Here is a 22157-nt window from a genome sequence, read left to right as displayed (position 1 = left end):
GAAGATCGACGACCTCATGGCCGTTCCCACACAAGGATCAGGTCGGGTTTCATGAAACCCGACTTTGCCGAAAGTCGGCGATTTTTGAATTTGTCCGATCCGTTTCGCCCAACCCTAGTGTAGAGTGTACATTAATGTGGAAAAAAATGAACTTTTTTAAATTTAACAAATGAAACAAAGAGTGAAAAATGTAAAGTGGTCTGCATACTTTCTGTACCCACTGTAGCTTGCTATACAGTTCAATCACCAATGAAAATTATTCAACAGAGACCTATGTATTATACTGTATGACAAAACGTTCATATACAAGCAAAAATACTAAAGTGTAAACATTTCCACTGGCAAGTGTATTGTAGCATAACAGTAGTACCACATTACAGTGATGCTTAGGGCAGTGAATTATACATGCATAAGTAGATTGCAGTTGCCATTGTAAACACTTCCACTGGCAAAGTATTGCAGCATATAAATTAGTACCACATTAAAGTAATGCTAAGAGCAATGGACTGTACATAGGCTGTGAGTCTGAGGGTGCGCGTTTCCGGGGGCATTGACTACAATATGCTTGCCAGTGAAAATGTTTACAGCAGTATTTGCGATTTACACATGCACTTAGATGCAGGAGGCATCTTTTTTACTATTTGTCTTTTAATTGATGTTTAATAATAAAAATCTTGTTATTGTTATATACACTCCATGTTCCTTGTTTCCTCAGGTTCTGGTTCATACATTTTTATTTTTTCTATAATATAAAAATATTTGTATAAAAAAATAATTAAAGGGCATTGGTCAGTAGGATCAACCCTCCTAGGCCGTCTAGTCTAGACAGGCATGTAGGTCACAGGAAGCTGAATAAAATGATACTAAATAGCAAAGCCACTAAAGACTCAAGGTCTCCAAAAATGTAATTTACAAAAGCAAAAAAAAGGCAGCAACACTTACCTGCCCAGATCTTGGAACAAATGCACTCCAGGGTGCAGCCAGCCCATGAAGCAAGATGTTAGCAACACTGGTGCAAAATACCAGATCAACAGCCATTCTCCACCTACCCACTCCTGGAGGGGGTGACTGCCCAGTATACAATTGCACAATGAAGGCCCACATAGGGCGTTGTTCACACAATGGTACTGCATAGTGTCTGGTTCACAGCCTATTAGTCACGCCCCTACTTTTCGATTAGGCGGGCTGGCCAGCACACTCACAATGCATCCCAGTGCGATCACCCCTCATGCGAGACCAGACGTGTTTGGGCATAGTGTACGACTCGTAAGTGTGGGGACCCTTGGCATGGGTTACAAGCATTTTTACGTATTTTGGCCAAAATATCAACCAATACCTCACTATTTTTGTATACATTTTTGCACTATATTTTTCGGGGTGCAGCCAAGCCCAAACACGTCTGGTCTTCTGGTCAGAGTCTTCTTGGTAATGATGCAACACATTTTTCACACCTGGATTTGGGGATCCTCTGCCATTCTTCCTTGCAGCTCCTCTCCAGTTCCATCAGGTTGGATGGTGAATGTTGGTGGACAGCCATTTTCAAGTCTCTCCAGAGATGCTCAATTGGGTTTAGGTCAGGGCTCTGGCTGGACCTAAATTAATGTACATTCTGCACCCCATCTTGACTATAAAAACCCTCAGAAATGTAGAAATTTTTGCAAATTTATTAAAAAAAGAAAAACTGAAACATCACATGGTCATTGTTAGGGGTTGAGTTCCCACCTCTGCACAGGGGGAATCTCAAACCATTTCCGCTGCGGTCTCCCATTCTTCTCCAGCCGCAGTGGAGCCTGCTCAGTGGAGACGTCAGTCCAAGTGTCTGGCTCAGCCTGATACGGTGCGGATGGTTACTGCTGCCTTTCCAGGCTCAGTCATTGTTGCCAGTACTGGTCAGCGGCGAGCAGACGTCTCTGGGACTAAGTCCTGCTTTTCCCCTTCTGAGTATGCCCGGGGTAAGACCTCTCATTGGAGGTCGGGGTCACATGCTCAGTTACTGTGGCAGCTCCCATTGGTCCTCTAGGAAGGTCCTGAAGTTGCTCAGTTCGCTTCTACCTCCATATTGTGCCACCATTTGCTAGCAGCAGGTTGGTCTCCTGCACGGTGGACCCCGGGCTGCGAACGCACCAATAATGCTGTCCAGGCTGCTAGCATGGCTGCAGCAACCTTGTCCACTGCCACCCATGTTCCGAATCTATCTCGCGTCCCGCTGCCAGAAAATTTTTCTGGTGATAGTAAATCTTGTAGGGGTTTTGTGAGCCAGTGCTCTATACATCTCGAGCTTCTGGCCGCATGTTTCCCCACAGAGCGGGCTAAGGTGGGATATATTGTGTCTCTCCTGTCAGACAGGGCGTTGGAGTGGGCTTCGCCGCTGTGGGAGCATGGCAATCATATGGTACAGAGTGCTCCATTGTTCCTGAGCACTCTGAAAAGGTCTTTTTAGGACCTCGTGTCACCCATGATATGGCGCTCCAACTGTTGGCATTGACTCAGGGCTCGTCCTTAGTCAGCCATTTTGCCGTCCACTTTCGCACCCTAGCATCTGAGCTGGAGTGGCTGGATAAAGCCCTTATTCCGATATTTTGGAGGGGGCTGGCTGACCACGTGAAGGACGCTCTGGCCACTAGGGAGATTCCCGCCACACTGGAAGAGTTAATAGCTGTGTCCACTCGTATTGACCTCCATTTTCACGAGCTGAGGTTAGTGCGAGCCCAGTGTAGGCAGAGGTTTCGGCTGGCTCCCACCTTCACCAAACCTTTGGAATCTCCAGTCCAGGCCCCTGAGTCACATGAGGCCATGGTAGTGTCACGAGCGGGATCTAAGTCCCGGACCGCTCGTGTACTCCAAGTTTGTCATGTTTGCCAGCAGTCAGGACATCTTGACACCAGATGTCCCCAGCGGTCGAGGAAACGTCAGCGTCTAGTGGTAGTAGGTGGAGGTACACTAGACACGGCGACGTTTGCCTCCAAATTGACCTTTAAGGGGACAGTTACTACAGGCTCATTTACCCACTTGGTAGAGCTCTGCATGGATTCTGGGGCGGAGGGCAATTTTATGTCTTCTGCCTTCGCCCAACCTCACGCAATTCCCCTAGTGATGTTAGCTCAACCAGTAACCGTACAAGTGGTAAATGCGTCGACACTGCCCTCACAGATAACACACCAGACCATCCTGTTTTTTCTGTCGATGTCGCCATCTCATCAGGAAATTATATTTCTGCTCGACAGTCCTGAGGGAATTGATGAGGTCCTGTTAGGGATACCTTGGCTACGGTACCACTCTCCTCATATTGAGTGGTCCACAGGCAGAATTTTGGGATGGAGTGAATCTTGTGGGGGTAGAAATCAGAGGGAATGTGTTCAGGTTGCTACTACTGAGGTACCCGCAGATCTATCCTCTCTCCCAAGCTATATTGGCCCTATGCGGACGTGTTCTCCAAAAGAGCTGCGGAGACCCTTCCGCCCCTATCCTATTGACCTCATGCTTGGTGCTGAGCCTTTCTGGGGTTGAGTCTATCCGTTATCTCTCCCAGAGATGGAGGCAATGTCACAGTACATCCAAGAAAATCTGGCAAGAGGATTCATTAGGAAGTCAGTGTTACCTGCAGGGGCTGGGTTCTTCTTCATGCAGAAGAACGGGGAACTACGTCCATACATAGATTACAGGGGTCTTAACGCCATCACCGTTAAGAATAAGTATTCTCTGCCCCTGATATCTGAGCTCTTTGATAGGCTTCGGGGAGCAAGGGTATTTACAAAATTAGATCTGCGGGGTGCTTACAACCTGATTCGCATCCGTGAGGGGACGAATGAAAGACGGCTTTTAACACCAGGGATGAGCACTATGAATATCTGGTGATGCCCTTCGAGGTATGTAATGCCCCAGCCGTTTTCCAAGACTTTGTGAATGACATCTTCCAGGATATGCTCTCCACATCGGTCTTAGTCTATCTGGATGATATTCTCATCTACTCTCCAGATATTGACTTCCACCAGAGAGATGTTTGCAGAGTCTTCGACCTCTTACAGGCAAATTCCTTCTACGCAAAGTTGGAGAAATGTGTGTTTGAGCATGAGTCCTTACCTTTCCTGGGCTATATCATCTCCGCCCAGGGATTGGCTATGGATCCTGCCAAACTACAGGCTGTGATGGCTGTGATTTACTGGGTCCAAAAGGACATCTGAGCTACTGGCAAGGACATACTGGTGGCCGCATATGGCTTGTGACATCGCAGACTATGTTCAGGCGTGTGTCTCTTGCGCCAAAAACAAGTCTCCTTGGCAACGGCCAGCTGGGCTGCTTTACCCCCTGCCAGTGACGGACAGGCCTTGGGAGATGGTTGGGATGGATTTTGTGGTGGGCTTACCCAAGTCTCGTAGCTGCACCATTATCTGGGTGATTACCGACCATTTTTCCAAAATGGTGCACTTGATGCCTCTTCCATGGCTACCTTCTGCATGGGCTCTGGCAGAGTTGTTCATCAAGCATATCTTTTGCCTACACGGTATGCCAGACAACATTGTCAGTGACCGGGGTCCCCAGTTTGAGTCTGGATTCTGGAGAGAGCTTTGTCGTCTACTCAGTATTGAGTTGAATCTCTCCTCGGCATATCATCCCGAGACGAATGGGTTGGTTGAGAGGGCCAACCAGACCCTGGTCACATATTTATGACATTTTGTTTCTGCCAGGCAGGATGACTGAGCATCCTTGCTACCGTGGGCGGAGTTTGCACTTAACAACGCCGTAGCCTACTCCACCGGTCAGACTCCATTCCTTTTAAATTACAGCCAGCATCCGCGCCTCTGCGCCCATGCCCGTGTCTTCTGCCGACTCCAGGGTGGCAGACTGGGCTGTGGAGGCACGGAATATTTGGGACCGCACTCAGGATGCCATTCGGGCCTCCAAGGAGAGCCTGCTGAGCACATTCGAGCTCTGCAGCTCATTGCTGCTTTCCAGCGTAGCGAGGCCAAAGGAGGGGGGCCCTAGGAGGGGGGTAATGTTAGGGGTAGAGTTCCCGCATCTGCACAGTGGGAATCTCGAACTCTCTCTGCTGAGGTCTCCCATTCTTCACCAGCTGCAGTGGAGCCAGCTCAGTGGAGATGTTAGTCCCAGCGTCTGACTCAGCCTGATATGGTGCAGATGTTTACTGCTGCCTTTCCAGGCTCAGCCATTGTAGCCAGTACTGGTCAGCGGCAAGCAGATGTCTCTGGGACTAAGTCCTGCTTTTCCCCTTCTGAGCATAATCGGGGTAAGACCTCTCATTGAAGGTCGGGGGTCACATGCTCAGGTACTGTGGCAGCTCCCATTGGTCCTCTAGGAAGGTCCTGAAGTTGCTCAGGTACTGTAGCAGCTCCCATTGGTCCTCTAGGAAAGTCTTGAAGTTCCTGCAGCTATAAAAGGATCGCATGGCCACATGGCCATGCGCTAGTATCAGCTTATGCTATGAGCTTTAGCTACTCAGTGGTCTTGTCTGCTTGTGGTCAGGGTCCAGCTGAAATAAGTCACTAGAATACCGGCACCTCCGGTGAGGAGTTTGTATGGTGAAATCAGGGCTGGCTTAAAGCCATTAGAATTCTGGCTCCATCGGAGAGGAGGCATTTGTGTGCTTGCTACTCCTGACCACTGATTGCTTTTGCTCTGTTAGGCAGCTGTGTTCCCCTGTGACGCCAACAGGGCACAGCGTTTTCCCTTCTGTTCGACTCTGTGAAGTAACAGAGTTCGCTTCTACCGCCATATTGTGCCACCATTTGCTAGCAGCAGGTTGGTCTCCTGCACGGTGGACCCCGGGCTGCGAACGCACCAATAATAATATCTAAATATACTCGGTGCGTTCTGCCAGCCCTAACTGTCATAAGTATTCAGACCCTTTGCTCAGACACTCATATTTTAGTCACATGCTGTCCATTTCCTTGTAATCCTTGAGATGGTTCTACTCCTTCATTGGAGTCCAGCTGTGTTTAATTAAAGGGAACCTGTCACCTGATTTTGGCGGGACAGGTTTGCGGTCATATATGGGTGGGGATTTGGTGTTTGATTCACCCTTTCCTTACCCGCTCGCTGCATGCTGGCCGCAATATTGGGTTGAAGTTCATGCTGTGTCCTCCGAAGTACACGCCTGCGCAAGGCAATCTTGCCTTGCGCACGCGCAGTATGCTTTGCCCAACTGTGGGCAAAGCCGAAAAGCCTTAGTGCGCATGCACCGGCGCACTATGTCCCGGAAATATTTAGCTGTGTTCCGGGACATAGTGCGCCGGCGCATGCGCACTAATGCTTTTCGGCTTTGCCCACAGTTGGGCAAAGCATACTGTGCATGCGCAAGGCAAGATTGCCTTGCACAGGTGTGTACTTCGGAGGACACAGCATGAACTTCAACCCAATATTGCAGCGAGCATGCAGCCAGCGGGTAAGAAAAGGGTGAATCAAACACCCCAAAACCCCGCCCATATGACCGCAAACCTGTCCTGCCAAATTCAGGTGACAGGTTCCCTTTAAACTGATAGGACTTGATTTGGAAAGGCACACCTGTCTATATAAGAGCTCACAGTGCATGTCAGACCAAATGAGATCATGAGGTCAAAAGAACTGGCCAAGGAGCTCAGAGACAGAATTGTGGTAAGGAACAGATCTGGCCAAGGTTACAAAAGAATTTCTGCAGTACTTCCTAAGAGCACAGTGGCCTCCATAATCCTTAAATGGAAGAAGTTTGGGACCACCAGAAGTCTTCTTTGACCTGGCCATCCAGCCAAACTGAGCAATTGTGGGAGAAGAGCCTTGGTGAGACAGGTAAAGAAGAACCCCAAGAACACTGTGGCTGAACTCTAGAGATGCAGTGGGGAGATGGGAGAAAGTTCCACAAAGTCAACTATCACTGCAGCCTTCCACCAGTCGGGCCTTTATGGCAGAGTGGCACGACGGAAGCCACTCCTCAGTGCAAGACATATGAAAGTATGCATAGAGTTTGCTAAAAAACACATGGAGGACTCCCAGACTATGAGAAATAAGATTCTCTGGTCTGATGAGACGAAGACAGACCTTTTTGGTGATAATTCTAAGCGGTATGTGTGGAGAAAATCAGACACTGCTCATCACCTGCCCAATACAATCCCAACAGTGAAACATGGTGGTGGCAGCATCATGCTATGGGGGGTGTTTTTCAGCTGCAGGAAAAGGATGAATGCGGCCAAGTACAGAGATATTCTGGATGAAGGTTCACCTTCCAACAAGACAATGACCCTAAACACACAGCTAAAATAACAAAGGAGGGGCTTCAGAACAACTCTGTGACCATTCTTGACAGACCCAGCCAGAGCCTTGACCTAAACCCAATTGAGCATCTCTGGAGAGACCTGAAAATGGCCGTCCACCAACGTTCACCATCCAACCTGACGAAACTGGAGAGGATCTGCAAGAAAGAATGGCAGTAGATCCCCAAATCCAGGTGTGAAAAACTTGTTGCATCATTCCCAAGAAGACTCATGGCTGTACTAGCTCAAAAGGGGGCTTCTACTCAATCCTCAGCAAAGGGTCTGAATATTTATGTCCATGTGATATTTCAGGTTTTATTTTTTAATAAATTTGCAAAAAAATCTACATTTGTTTTTTTCAGTCAAGATGGGGTGCAGAGTGTACATTAATGAGAAAAAATGAACTTTTTTTTTAATTTACCAAATGGCTGCAATGAAACAAAGAGTGAAAAAATTTAAAGGGTCTGAATATTTTCCGTACCCACTGTATGTCCCAATATGTCATTATTTTTATCGGCACGGCATAAAGTTTTCATGTTTTGCGCTCTACTTCTCTAGTGTTGTCTTTAATTCCTAATAAACTCTGAGCTGTAGATTGAGCTTACAATTAACATAAAACAGCTTTATTACAGGAATTTATGAATTACTGCGGTAAACAGATGTGAATATCCCTAAAGGATTAGACTGATTACGAAAGTTTGAAACAAGCAAATATGCTTGACAAAGTATGATAAATAACTTCAGTCTGGAGTAAATAATCTTGAAGAACACTTAGCGCACTGCGCTATTACATCAATTACTGGCTTATCCCATTAAACAACTGTAAACTGTACATGGCTTATTTCACTGCTTCACAAATGTTAACAAGCCAAAGTTGAGTGTCCCCAAATTTTGAGTTGTGTTTATGCGGCTGCTGAAGATTAATCGCCATTTCCTGTACACAACAAAACATAGGGAAGAGCTGTTTATGCTGCACAATCAATGTACTATGTATTTCCATATGTTATTTAAATAAAATAACTGATAGGGGTTGCCCCATGAAAAAAAAATACATTTTAATTAATAGATATGGCAAACATGACAATCGGGCAATTATATCAGAATTTCAATTTGAAAGTATATAAAAGAATGAAAAATGTAGTGAAGAGCATTATAGATACCATTTATAATATTTTGCAGTTGGCTTATTTATTGGTGCAAAAAGAAAAAGTTGAGACCGGTCAGGATCCAGAGACGCTGAGAAAGCGTATTCCTTGACATAGAAAAAGTGGCGACATGGAAGAAGAGGATTATATGGTAATATTTGTCATAATGTAGTATGGTACATGATTATAGACGACTAATCTGAGGATATCGAGGGTTGCCCTCTGATGCTATCCATATATTGGGTCAGCTGACAGATTTTTCATTTGTAAGGCCAGGGTCACATCAGCGCATCACATCCAGTGCGAGAGCATCGGATACTATATACTAATGACCCTCAGCTCCTGCTCTGCTGCGAGCGTGATCCGAGTGTCAGTGCTCTGTGCACGGCTGCGGAGGAGACGGAGAAAGTAATTTCTCCATCTCCTCTGCCGCCGCCGTCGGAGTGAATCGCACTGCACTCTGGTGATATCTGAGTGCAGTGCGATGATTCACATGCACCCACAGATTTATATGGGTGCGTGAGATCCGAATTTTGCATGCAATTGCATGCATCGCGATCCGATCGGAGCAGGATAAAAAATTGCCATTGAGAACAGAAGCATAGGATTAAATTGGTACAAATGCAATCTGATTTTTACGTTCGTCTGATTTAATCACAAGTAGGAGCGAGCCCTAACACTGAATTATGCTCTGAGGTTCCTTTTTTCTGAGATTTTCAGTATATTTTCATTCTCACACCTTCATAGCTACCGTAAGTCTCCTATTTCTGGGCGTTTATGAAATTGCGAATTTACCTCTTAACTAATGGTCATTAGCAAATACGTCAAAGGGGCTGTTCTAGTTTCCTCAGACTCAACACTGCATAATAGTAGGTTGAACTAGATGGATTGATATCCTTTTTTTAACCTTACTACATTGTTTGGAAGAAAATATATATAAATACAGAGAGTTAACAAGGAAAACCATTATCCTACTTCCCAGTGGGGTTAATTCAGGTTTTTGGCTAGAAGTATGTGGACAAAGCTGTAGCTGAATGAAGAAGCCCTTAGGCCAAGTTTACACAGTGATGTTGAGTGTGGTTGGGAAAATCACATAAAAATGTAGTAAAACAGTATATTTCACTTTGTTCCAATCATTTTTTTCCCATCTAAAATAAAAGGCAACTTCTTATTTTCATACATATAACTTCTAACTAATGTGCTGTTTAACCCATTAAAAACCAATACAATTTTAGCCTTAAAGGGAACCTGTCAGGAAAAGAAGCAGTATTTACCAGCAACTATAGTGCATGTCTTTTTAAAGTGGACCTGTCACTTGTTAAAAAATGAGGTAAAAACCATAAAAATCCCTGAGCTTCTCTGGTTCTGCCTCTCTTTTCCTTTTTTTGTGCCGCTTCACTTCAGATATTCACTTTTGTTGTTTTTGAAGCATATGAAATGTTTCCCTGCAGACTCACTAAGCATTTCTCCAGAGCCTCCCTTCTAGGATACTGCCATCCTCTGAGACTGCTAGATCAGCTGCTGACCTGTGATTGGCAGTGCCAGATTTCACTTATTAAGCTCCAAGAGCAAAGAGTTTCACTATCTGTGCAATGGAATGGCACAGCGCAAAATGGAAAAGAGCGGCATAAATTGGTGAGCTCATAGATTTTTAGAAGGTATTTAGCTATTTTTTTTTGGGGGGGGGGTAACAAATGACAGGTCCTTTTTAACAATGTGCAGATGTCAAATTGGAAGCACATCTGCAGGGAGAAAATACAATTATGTTCTCCCTGCAGCTGCTGTCTTCCAGTCATTGGGGCGGCACTGAGGTCTGTGAACAGTCAGCCCTTAGCACACAGTAAGCACACAGTTATCCTTCTTGACTGACATCCTGTGAAACATGTTTGCAGACCAGTCTTTTGCAGGAGTGAGCCTCATCTTCCCATTATTCTACACCAGCCAGGCAGCTAATTTTCCTCACTGCAAACCCTACCAGCATTCAACTTCTATTTTCTGTCTGAAAACCCACCCCAAAAAAATGGAATGGCACTCCTGTTGGTATAAGTGCATTGTGTAGGTGCTCGTTCACACTGTGGCCCTTAACAGACAAAACCTATAATAAAAACCATGAGCAAATACCCTGCAGTAAACAAAAAAAATTGTGGCAAAATCCAGCAAAAAAGGGATTGAGATGCCGAAAAATGATTTACCATATTTTTGAGAAATGCTGAAGGCAGACCTTCATCGTTATCCCTTGATTTGAAAATCAAATTTTCATTTGTAGGACTCAATAACTACAGCTAAAAATGCAATTACTCGAGATAAAATTATCGCATGTGCTAAATTGTATCAATAAAAATGGCAGCTTACCGCACAAAAAATTAAGCCCCCACAGAGCTCCATCAATGGAAAAATAAAAACATTACATGTCTCAGAAAACAGCAACACCATTTTTCATTTTACAAGTTTCTGACTGTTTTATATCACTAAAATAAAATAAAACCTATACAGGTTTGTTATCACAGTTTTCCTTTTTTTAATACTTTGTATATTAAAATTCATGGTGTCAATCAAAACTGCAATTCATACCACAAAAATTAAGCTCTTGTTCGATGGAAATTTGAATAAGTTATGACTCTTGGAAGAAAGGGAGTAAAAATTGAAAGCGCACAAATGAAAATTGGCTACAGTGAGAGGGATCAGTCTATAACCTATGTTTACCACTCAGCTACGTGAACACTGACAATTATAATGTGAGTCATCATGAAACACTTCAGAATCGACAAGACGATCCTGGAAATGTGCAAATATCGCACCTTCCACCGTCAAAATCTGCTGGCGACTAGTGATGAGCGAATAGCATTGTTGCTCGGGTCTCCCCGAGCACGCTCGGGTGGTCTCCAAGTATTTGTTAGTGCTCGGAGATTTAGTTTTTGTCGACACGCAGATGCATGATTTACAGCTGCTAGAGAGGCTGAATACATGTGGGGGTTCCCTAACAAACAGGCATTCCTCACATGTATTCAGCCTGTCTAGCAGCTGTAAATCATGCAGCTGCGTGCACAAAAACTAAACCTCCGAGCGCTAACAAATACTCGGAGATCACCCGAGCGTGCTCTGGATAACCCGAGCAATGAGTATACTCGCTCATCACTACTAACGACACATCCTGCAGAGAACATATTAATTCAAAGGAAATAAATCATGAAGATGACACACGCACACAATTTAGGAATTTATTGAGCATGTTTCATAAAGAAGAGGTAAATGTTATTAAGAGTTCGATTGTCCCTTTCACTGAGCTGAAATTCAGCACTTAGAAGTAGTTTACGACCCGTCTGATTGACTGGATATTCGCACTCTGGGCCTGCCATTCATTGAATGTGCGGAAGTCTCCTCTCTCCACAATGTACATACGTCCACGATAGTTGGGTTCTTCATAGAGTACCCAGCTAAAATATACATATAAAAAAATACATATTAACTTGCACTAATTAAATTTGCTCATGCAGAAACTTATGGTACCGTAGTTTGTATATCTGAAAAAGTTTGTCCACTTAATTCAGTTTAGCTTACCCTCCTGTAATGTTGATCCCCAGGTAGGCAAAAAAAAAAAACCATGGGGCAAAAGCCAATAAATTCCCTTCCTGACATTAAATATGGCTGTCAGAATAAATCTGTAGATCAATAGCCAATCTAGTAATTTAGTAACCAGATTTTGTAATAACATTGCCCTCAAGAATGGCATCCAATAATTCTATAGCAAATGCAAGCATGGCAGTCACAGGGAGTCACGGACACATAAACCATAGGACCCCAAAGCAAAATTTAAAGGTGTTGTCCACTGAAATAAGGTATATGCTATTAACAGGTAGATTATAGCTTGCTGCTGGTTGGGCATCCTATGGTTGGGACCCGCACAGATCAAAATTTTTATCCCCATTACGAAATGATGAGTCAGGTCAGACACCCGACCGAGGCTCCATTCATTCTCTATGGGGCTGCCGAGAGGAAGTCGAGTGCAGCACTTGGCAGCACCAATTGAATGTAGAATGGAGCTTACACTTCATTCTAATGGGGATAAAGGTCACCTGTTCTGCCGATTGGTATGGGCAGCAGTGGTCGGACCCCATTGATTAACAAGTTATCACAAAGACATTTTCTAATTTCTAACTTGACATATATGGGGTCTTTTGACTCTTTACTAAAGGCCAAAGGCATATTTCTTCACTTCGTGGGACTCCATGAAAAAAAAATAAATTCAGGACAAAACCTGCTGTATCCATGCATGCACAGGGGTAGACATATTACACTGATGAACAATTTGAAAAAAATGTTCTGTTGAGTTAGGTTTTTGAGCTGATTTATACTAAAATTGGCATGCTGATTCCAAAAATGTAGTCAGTTTTTTTCTAGCACGTCAAGTTTTTCCTCCACAACTTACCTGCCAGAGAAGCACAATTGCACTGATATCTGTAATAAGACTTGTTATCTGATTACAATTCAACTCATATAGAGCTACGTGGCAACTTGTAAGAGTAGTCTCAACTGAGACAGTGTGGTGAGAGGTGTGTGCAGCTCCCAATACGTCATAATTATCAATATCTTTACACAAAAAATGTATCATAGTAGGAATAAATAGGATTTGTGACAGCTTTTCTCTTTACATTGGGCGCTTAGTTGTAATTTATATATCTTTTATGATTTTTTTCTTTGTTAGTTTTCAAAGCTTGTAACTTTCCATCTCAGTGTTTTATTTACATATGTACATATTTCCTTTGTTTCAGATCATGTCTGCTCCTTCTTCCTCTCGTCGTAAATGCCTATTTGTACTATTTAAAAAAAACAACACTTTTTAGGTACAGTAGTTTACATATTTTTGAGAAGACAAAAATCCTATAGTTCAAAAACTTGATGTGATAGAGAAAAACTGAGATCATTTCTGGATTCAGCATCCAAAAATTAGTTAAGAATAGTTGTCTGACCTAACTCCTAAAAAATTGTGTTCCCCAGTGATTGGTGCAACTTGTGCATTGTGTATTTTACACTCCATAATAAGCACATAGTTGAAGCACAACTGTGCTCTCTGCATCATTTATGTTTCTTCCATTCTAGGAGGACTCTGATGTCTACATTACGCTCCTCTTAATGTGATACTCACGCTCCATCTCCATAGACCTTAATGGCATTTACACAGTTCTTGTTCCATCCCCGTCCTTGGAGGAAAGGACAATCCTCACAGAACTCCATGCATTGACCAGTGAAGTTACCTCCCTCAAACAGCTCCAGTCTGTAATGTTCTCCATGCTACAAAATACAGAGAAAAGTCTGAAGGAGCAAATACAGCAGAGCTTTTATCCAACGCAGCAGAACCTTCTTTGTTATATAGTTTTAAAATATAATGTTTCTGGTGAGCTATTTCATGGCTTCATGACCTCATCTAAGAAAAACACGTGTAACCGTACAGTGTGGTATAGACGTGACGTATCTTTCATAACTAATATTGAACATTACATCAGTAGATGGAAGGTTATCTGAAGACCCTCTCAAAATTGTCAAGTTAGTAGCCATCAATTATTATGATTTTCAAATAAACTAAACTAACTGGATGAGTTGCAGCTATCATCATCCACATTTATCCGCCATAGATAAATGTCATTAATATTGGTCACTGTGAGTAACACAATACAAGTGTCGGACTAGGATCTGTTACCACATTTGTCGGCGGCTCAATCGTAGATCCAATCACTTTTAGTGGATGGGATAACAGTATTCTACTATGTTTTTCCAGTAAAATGTTGACCGCCATGATGGAAATTCAGTGGATCACATGATATCTTAATGATATTCTGTCTGGCACTTCTACAGGCCCACATGTGATGGATTCATCCATTGCATGATATCCATTCTTCTGTCCCTACGATAAAACACGAAAATGTAATTCCTAATGCAGATGTGCACATACCCTTACATCTGGGTTACCAACCGTCCAGAAATTCCAGGACAGCTCATAAAATAGGGCACATTAAGGTATCCGTGATTTTTTTTAAGCTGAAGGAATATATACAGCTTATTTTGACCATTATTATAATCTCAGAGTTCATAGTGAATGCAGCTGATGTCTACTTATCAGAATTGTGGACATGTACCTCCGATAATCATAATGATTCATTGTCATTTTCCAATGTGTCTGTAAAGTCTTACGCCTTATTGAGACATACTACATATGGGTATGGAAAAGGGATTCCTTCACTCGGGATGTATGACTTAGAGCAGAAACCTTCCAAGTAAGAGCAGTCCCCACTCGGATGGACAGGGAACACTCACTACATGGCAGCCATTCACTTGTATGGTGAAAATCTAGGATTTCCATTGCTGAACCCACAGTGATCAGTTGAACACTGGGGAGGTTTTTTTATGACTAATCCCCTTTATAACTTCTCTATATGAACTACTTATCTGATGAATATGACTTGGACTATGGACAGTAAATAGTAAAAATAAGGTAACAAACCATTCTGACGGGTCTGCTGGATCCCATGTGATCATTATGCCCATTCCAGCGATGGAAGTCTGGATATTCTCCTCGTTCCAGAATATACTGCTGTCCTTTAAAGTCAGGATGGTCATAACAGATCCAGGCTCCACTTTCTACGCGGATGGAATTGACACGATTCATGAATCCCCTGTCTTGAAAGTTATCGCAGTCTCCAAAGACCTCCAGTTTCCTTCCCGTGAAACATTTTCCCTCATAGAAAATGATCTAACACAAAAAGAGAGGAAATCTCCTTACATATACGGCCAAGTATAAAATAGGTGGCACTGACTCCTCGTCTCGTGGAAATGTAATATATGCGATTGGTATATAAAACGAATCTGTGAACAAAGAAGATTTGTTTTGTAGGAAATGACTTGCAGATGCTTCTGTCAAATAAAAATGTTTAATGTCTCTGAAGGATTTACCAAAGAAATGACCCAAACCTAAATATGTATCAACGTATATACTCAGATCTTAAAAAATGATAATGCATTACTAATATCTACCTCCATCATTGCGCATGAGCTCATGTTGGGAAGCTCCCCAAGACATTAGGAGGAGTATTTCAACATTTCAATAGACTTAATGTCTTAGAAAATGGTCATTATTAGTCATATAGTCATTTGTGTTGATATATATTTCATAATAGCCCCTGGGACAACATCATCAAAGCATAAAAAACAATTCCAGTTACAACTCATATTACCAATGGTAAAATAAACCTTAAATCAAGGATAAAGACATCTATTCCGAGAAATGTTTGCTGAGTAATGCATGTTGTATGAATGACCAAAGGAAGTAGACGAAGAGAAGCAAGAGCTAGTGACTTAGGAACTTCCCACATCATAGTATGGATCTCAGTGGTTGATGTTTTCTCGATTAGTATTTTTATATTGTAAAGCATATACAATATACCTTATTTTGTGGATTGTAAGATGCACCACAAATTTTGAGGAGAAAAATAGGAAAAAAACTTTTTATTAATAAAATTGTGTTGCTTCTTATAATCCATGAGTCCTATTGCTTACCGGGGGTGGTGGCTGCGGTGAAGCGGAGTCCCAGGTTGGATGCTGGAGGAGGCAAGAGTGGAGCGTTGCTGCAGGCTGGGATGAGGGGGTGTTTGGATGTGCGCCGCTGCCGATGTTCGGTGGTGAGGGGGTCTGCTGACATTTTGTGAAAGAATAGATCCCCGGCACTTACATGGTTTACTATGTGGTGTACTCTGGAAAAATGGCTGCCAGGGGGCAGCGCATGCGCAGATGGAGAACTCTGCACCAAGATCTCGGGAGATGAGATCTCAGCCTATTTTTGAGGGGGCAACACTATCATTTTTTAGTTTATATTTTACTCACGACAGCATGGAATTTGTATGTTCTCTATGATCCTGAAAGTCTCTTTCTCTTACCTCTCGCAGTGCAAACATACTGATATTAATACTTAGAAGTGTATCCGGGCATGCACGCTGGTTGCAGGCACACGGCTATCTTCCTACAAGTGTCAATCAATGTTCTCACATGTCATACATCAATAAAACAAATATTTCCTGTAAAGTATATATATATACACATACCTAGATGTATCTGAGTGTACAGATCTAGGGATGTTTACAATGTTATAGGCTTTCATTGACTTTCCTCTCCCACAGCCTAGGATACCCAAAAAGTTTCATTAGACCATACGAAAGGACCAATATTATTCAAGACCTTTGATAGTTGGGGGCCCTTTTGGAGCATTTGCATTGGAGCTAATGAGACTTTCTCGATGATCCTGAAAGTTTCTTATTATTCTTACATCTCACGGCGCCAGCATACTGACATTAATACTTAGAAGTATATGCAAGCATACATGCTGGCTGCAGGCAGAATCCTATCTTTCATTGTTTGCAATGTGATAGGCTCTCATTGACTTTCCTCTCCAATATCGTTTATGGTAGTGATACATAAAAAATGATGAGCATGAAACTGACTGTATTTACCGTATATAGTATATATAGTTATAGTATTTATAATATACATCCATACAATTATTATTTTCTTTTTTATATATAGCTATAGTATTCTGTACATATAATCATTATATATATATATATATATATATATATATATATATATATATATATATATATATATAGTCTGTATTGAAGTAGCTTTTCTAAAAAAAAAAAAAAGGATGATACAACATGCCATTTACACAGATATATATTCCTCCCTGTAAAGCATAGTAAGTGATATGGCAAGCAACAATTGTCTAATTGTAAAATTTGCATCTTGGTTTTATTCCACCAAATGTTACATTTTACCGCTTTATCAACCTAACCATAAACTACTGGCTAAGTAATAGTAGTAGTAGGACTTATTAGTAAAGTCTGCCTGATAGCAGTTATGTCAATGTGTTTGTATATGTTTGTATATGTGTGTATATGTGTGTGTACGTGTGCCTGTACTTATATACTCATTATTTGTATATGTGTGTATATGTGTGTGTACATGTGCCTGTACTTATATGCTCATTATTTGTATATGTGTGTATATGTGTGTGTACGTGTGCCTGTACTTATATACTCATTATTTGTATATGTGTGTATATGTGTGTGTACATGTGCCTGTACTTATATGCTCATTATTTGTATATGTGTGTATATGTGTGTGTACGTGTGCCTGTACTTATATACTCATTATTTGTATATGTGTGTATATGTGTGTGTACATGTGCCTGTACTTATATGCTCATTATTTGTATATGTGTGTATATGTGTGTGTACGTGTGCCTGTACTTATATACTCATTATTTGTATATGTGTGTATATGTGTGTGTACGTGTGCCTGTACTTATATACTCATTATTTGTATATGTGTGTATATGTGTGTGTACGTGTGCCTGTACTTATATACTCATTATTTGTATATGTGTGTATATGTGTGTGTACGTGTGCCTGTACTTATATACTCATTATTTGTATATGTGTGTATATGTGTGTGTACATGTGCCTGTACTTATATACTTGTTGTGTGTATATATGTGGGTACGTGTGCCTGTACTTATATACTCGTTGTTTGTATATGTGTGTATATGTGTGTGTGTACGTGTGCTTGTACTTATATACTTGTTGTGTGTATATATGTGGGTACGTGTGCCTGTACTTATATACCCGTGTATAGCAGAACTTAAACCGTTTACTTACTTTTCCAGAATACTGAGACATCTTTCCACTGGACAGTGTCCAAACGAACACAGGAGCCAACAAATGTGACAGGCAGAAAAATTGGACACTCCAATATATATGACAGTTCAGACAGAGGCTGAGATCGCGAGCCCCATAGAACAATACAGCAACTATAGAAGGTTTAACATTTTTGCTTGGTAGACACAATCCCCTCTATCTAACACTGCTGATCCCAGACTTTCAACATATTGTAGACATGCAGACAAAAGATTTGCTCTGCAGGAATTTGGCTGATGAGAATGGCTGTTTCACTGCACCTTTTATGTATAGAGCATAAAGCATGTAGTGAAGAACTGCTCAGTGTGTAACACGGGAGCTTTAGAGAAGTTTATCATATGCTGCGAATAACTTATAGAAATACACATGAACTTACTAAAAAATCCTGGGAATGAGGCACAGAAACAGGAATCCAAGTTCATGACCTGCTGCCAGTGCAACATTTATTGTGCACATTACTATAAAGCCAATTGTAAGAAAAATATTATGGGGAAAAAAGCATAAAAATAGAAATTTTAATGTTGCAGTGTCAACTTTATCAATTCTGTGCTTCATTTTTGATAAGATGTAAAATGTAATAAATCTATATATATAAAGCTGAGTGTACTGTATGTATGTGTATGTATCAAGCCATGCCCACTCCACATAGCCCCACCCACTACCCATAGCCACACTCACGCCACGCGCAAAGGCCCACTTTGTTAGTACACACGGGCGGAGACACATTCACCTCAAAAGCCACCCTGCAAAACTCATCCGCTGCGATGTCACAGCCGAAGCTGATGCGAAACGTGCGTTGGGGCCACGGCGTTTTCTGTCTGCTAACATAGCGATCGTTCGGAGCCTGTGTACAGGGCTCAGTGATCTTACCACATGGACCCTATTTATCCATACAGTCCCTATATACCCTGGTCTTATGCATGTTTACTTGTTGCACTATGCACTTTATAATGATATTAATGGCATCATGTTTTTCCACGTTGTGTTTTTGATCTGTGCTACCTTCACTTTCTCTTTGCTTGCAATAACTTTTTGCGGAATATAATTGTAAAGATATTGTTGATTGTTGTATTTCTGTAATTAATAAATTTGTAATATTATTATGGATATGTACTCCGTTTTTTTTTCTATGAAATCAATTGTGGGAGTGTCCTATACGTATTAGTGAGATATATTTCTCCTCAGTAGGCTCCCCCACTGTGGTTGTGAGCATGGTGGAGAAGTCTGGAATTGTATTTTTCAGTTTGGGCTTGTTTTATTATGGAGGATAACTAGACCCTGAAAAGTCATCCTAAGACTGGGATGGTGGGTTTGTAACGTGGCACTGGGAGGAAGCCATGAGTGAGGCTTTTGTTTGTCACGCCCCAGCATGCTATATGAAAGTGGGGTCTTGGCTATGTGTGTGAACTTGTGCTGTGGGGGCGCTCCTCCCAAACAGGCCGCATGTAATGGACGTTGCTGGTTTGCCAAAACCAGATGTTTCATAGTTCAATGAGGAGACCACCATTCAAAAATAAACTTTTTACTGAACGGAAACTTGGTATGTAATATACGTATACAGAAGAACCAAAACAAGAAATGGACACTGGAGCTAAAAATATTAGAAATTTTATTAGAATTACTCTAAAAAGTTCTCAAACACAATAATAATATACAATAAAAAAAAACACAATAGAAAAGAGGCAGGTGACAAAACTAGTACCACGAGCAGGAAAAGAAGTGTTGCAGGATAATTCAAAATAGCCACTAGACACAATATATAAACAAATAAAGGTACTGTATAAAAAAAGGTACAGTAAATGATCTCAGAAACACTAACTATAGGATTATTGAGGTAGATTACAACTGTGTGAAGTGGACTAATGGTTCATAATATCAAATAGAATAGATTCAGTGTGTCAATTGTAATAAATACTTATTGCCAATGAAAATAGAGAATATACCCACATGATAAAGCACTCTCCAGAAGGTCACTCTGTCTCGTTATACCTATACTTCGGTTAGGGACAGCCCAGAATATGGCACTGCTCACCTTGCACCTTTGGGTTCACTTGCTATGCACTCAAGGCCTTATCTGACCCTATGACAGGAAACTGTCACTTTCCAAGCAACCCAGCACCTCTCACTCTGGGCTAGTCCCAAACATTAGCTCTTACTATTCCTATTGTAAAACTACATACACTATCAGTATTGCTAACACACATCACAAGTCAAACTACATCGTGTTACAAATTATTATACAATTTGGATTTAAGTGTCATAAAGATTTAATTGTTTTGTTTTTCAAATAAACTCGTGGATGGTATTGTGTCTCAGGGCTCAATGGATCACTAAAATCAATCTTAAACACATGTGATACTTAGTTTTCCAGGTGATTCTAATTAAAAGAAAACTACTTAAAAATGATGTTCCACATTATTAAGCAGGCCACAGTTTTCAAGTAACGTGGGAAAGAAAATGGATATCTCTGCTGCCGAAAAGCATCATATAGTGCAATGCCTTGGTCAAGGGATGAAAACATTAGATATTTCCCGAAAACTTAAGCGTGATCATCGTTCTGTTAAGAGATTTGTGGCTGAATCTGAGCACAGACGTGTTCATGCTGATAAAGGTATAATGAGGAAGGTTTCTGCCAGGCAAGTTCATTGGATTAAGAGAGCAGCTGCTAAAAAGCCATTACAAACCAGCAAACAGATATTTGAAGCTGCTGGTGCCTCCGGAGTCCCTCGAACCTCAAGATGTAGGATCCTTCAAAAGCTTGCTGTGGTTCATAAACCTACTATTCGGCCACCCCTAAACAGTGTTCACAAGCAGAAACGGTTGCAGGGGGCCCAGACATACTTGAAGACTAATTTTCAAATAGTCTTGTTTACTGATGAGTGTCGAGCAACCCTGGATGGTCCAGATGGGTGGAGTAGTGGATGGTTGGTGGATGGCAACCAAGTCCCAACAAGGCTGCAACGCCAGCAAGGAAGTGGAGGAGTCATGTTTTGGGCCGGAATCATGGTGAAACAGCTGGTAGGGCCCTTTTAACCCCTTCACCCCGGAGCTTTTTCCGTTTTTTCGTTTTCGTTTTTCGCTCCCCTCCTTCCCAGAGCCATAACTTTTTTATTTTTCCGTCAATATGGCCAATTGGCCATGTAAGGGCTTATTTTTTGCGGGACGAGATGTACTTTTGAACGACATCATTGGTTTTACCATGCCGTGTAACAGAAAACGGGAAAAAAATTCCAAGTGTGATGAAATTGCAAAAAAAGTGCAATATCACACTTGTTTTTTGTTTGGCTTTTTTGCTAGGTTCACCAAATGCTAAAACTGACCTGCTATTATGATTCTCCAGGTCATTTCGAGTTCATAGACACCTAACATGTCTAGGTTATTTTTTATGTAAGTGGTGACAAAAAATTCCAAAGTTTGCTAAAAAAATAAATAAATAAAAATTGCGCGATTTTCTGATACCTGTAGCGTCTCCAATTTTCGTGATCTGGGGTCAGGTGAGGGCTTATTTTTTGCGTGCCGAGCTGACGTTTTCAATGATACCATTTTGGTGCAGATACGTTCTTTTGATCGCCCGTTATTGCATTTTAATGCAATGTTGCGGCGACCAAAAAAACGTAATGTTGGCATTTTGATTTTTTTTTCGCTACGTCATTTAGCGATCAGGTTAATCCTTTGTTTATATTGATAGATCGGGAGATTCTGAATGCGGCGATACCAAATATGTGTATTTTTGATTTTTTTTATTGTTTTATTTTGATTGGGGCGAAAGGGGGGTGATTTGAACTTTTATATATTTTTAATTTTTTTTATATTTTTAAACACTTTTTTTTTAAATTTTGGCATGCTTCAATAGCCTCCATAGGAGGCTAGAAGCATGCACTACACGATCGGGTCTGCTACATAGAGGTGAAGTACAGATCACCTCTATGAAGCAGAGGTGTACTTTGAACGCCGACCACAGGGTGGCGATCAAAGCAATCGGCCATCAACAACGGTAGAGGTCTCTGGTTGTTATGGCAATGCACCGCTGA

At 41.7% G+C, this 22157-nt stretch overlaps 1 protein-coding gene across 1 annotated transcript; it reads right to left on the bottom strand.

The window, feature by feature from the left end:
* Positions 1–11590: 11590 nt before the first annotated feature.
* On the bottom strand, positions 11591–18231 carry CRYGN (crystallin gamma N). The gene is made up of 4 exons (XM_069729764.1): positions 18088–18231; positions 14883–15131; positions 13530–13675; positions 11591–11820 (listed from the first exon to the last, which is right to left on the bottom strand). The coding sequence occupies exons 1-4, from the start codon at positions 18106–18108 to the stop codon at positions 11685–11687; spliced, it is 552 nt and encodes a 183-aa protein (XP_069585865.1). The 5' UTR covers positions 18109–18231; the 3' UTR covers positions 11591–11684.
* Positions 18232–22157: the final 3926 nt, after the last annotated feature.

This window comes from Ranitomeya imitator, chromosome 6, assembly GCF_032444005.1.
Source record: "Ranitomeya imitator isolate aRanImi1 chromosome 6, aRanImi1.pri, whole genome shotgun sequence".
Taxonomy (NCBI): domain Eukaryota; kingdom Metazoa; phylum Chordata; class Amphibia; order Anura; family Dendrobatidae; genus Ranitomeya; species Ranitomeya imitator.
The sequence above is the reverse complement of the archived record's forward strand: the minus strand, read 5'-3'. Positions and strand labels throughout refer to the sequence as shown.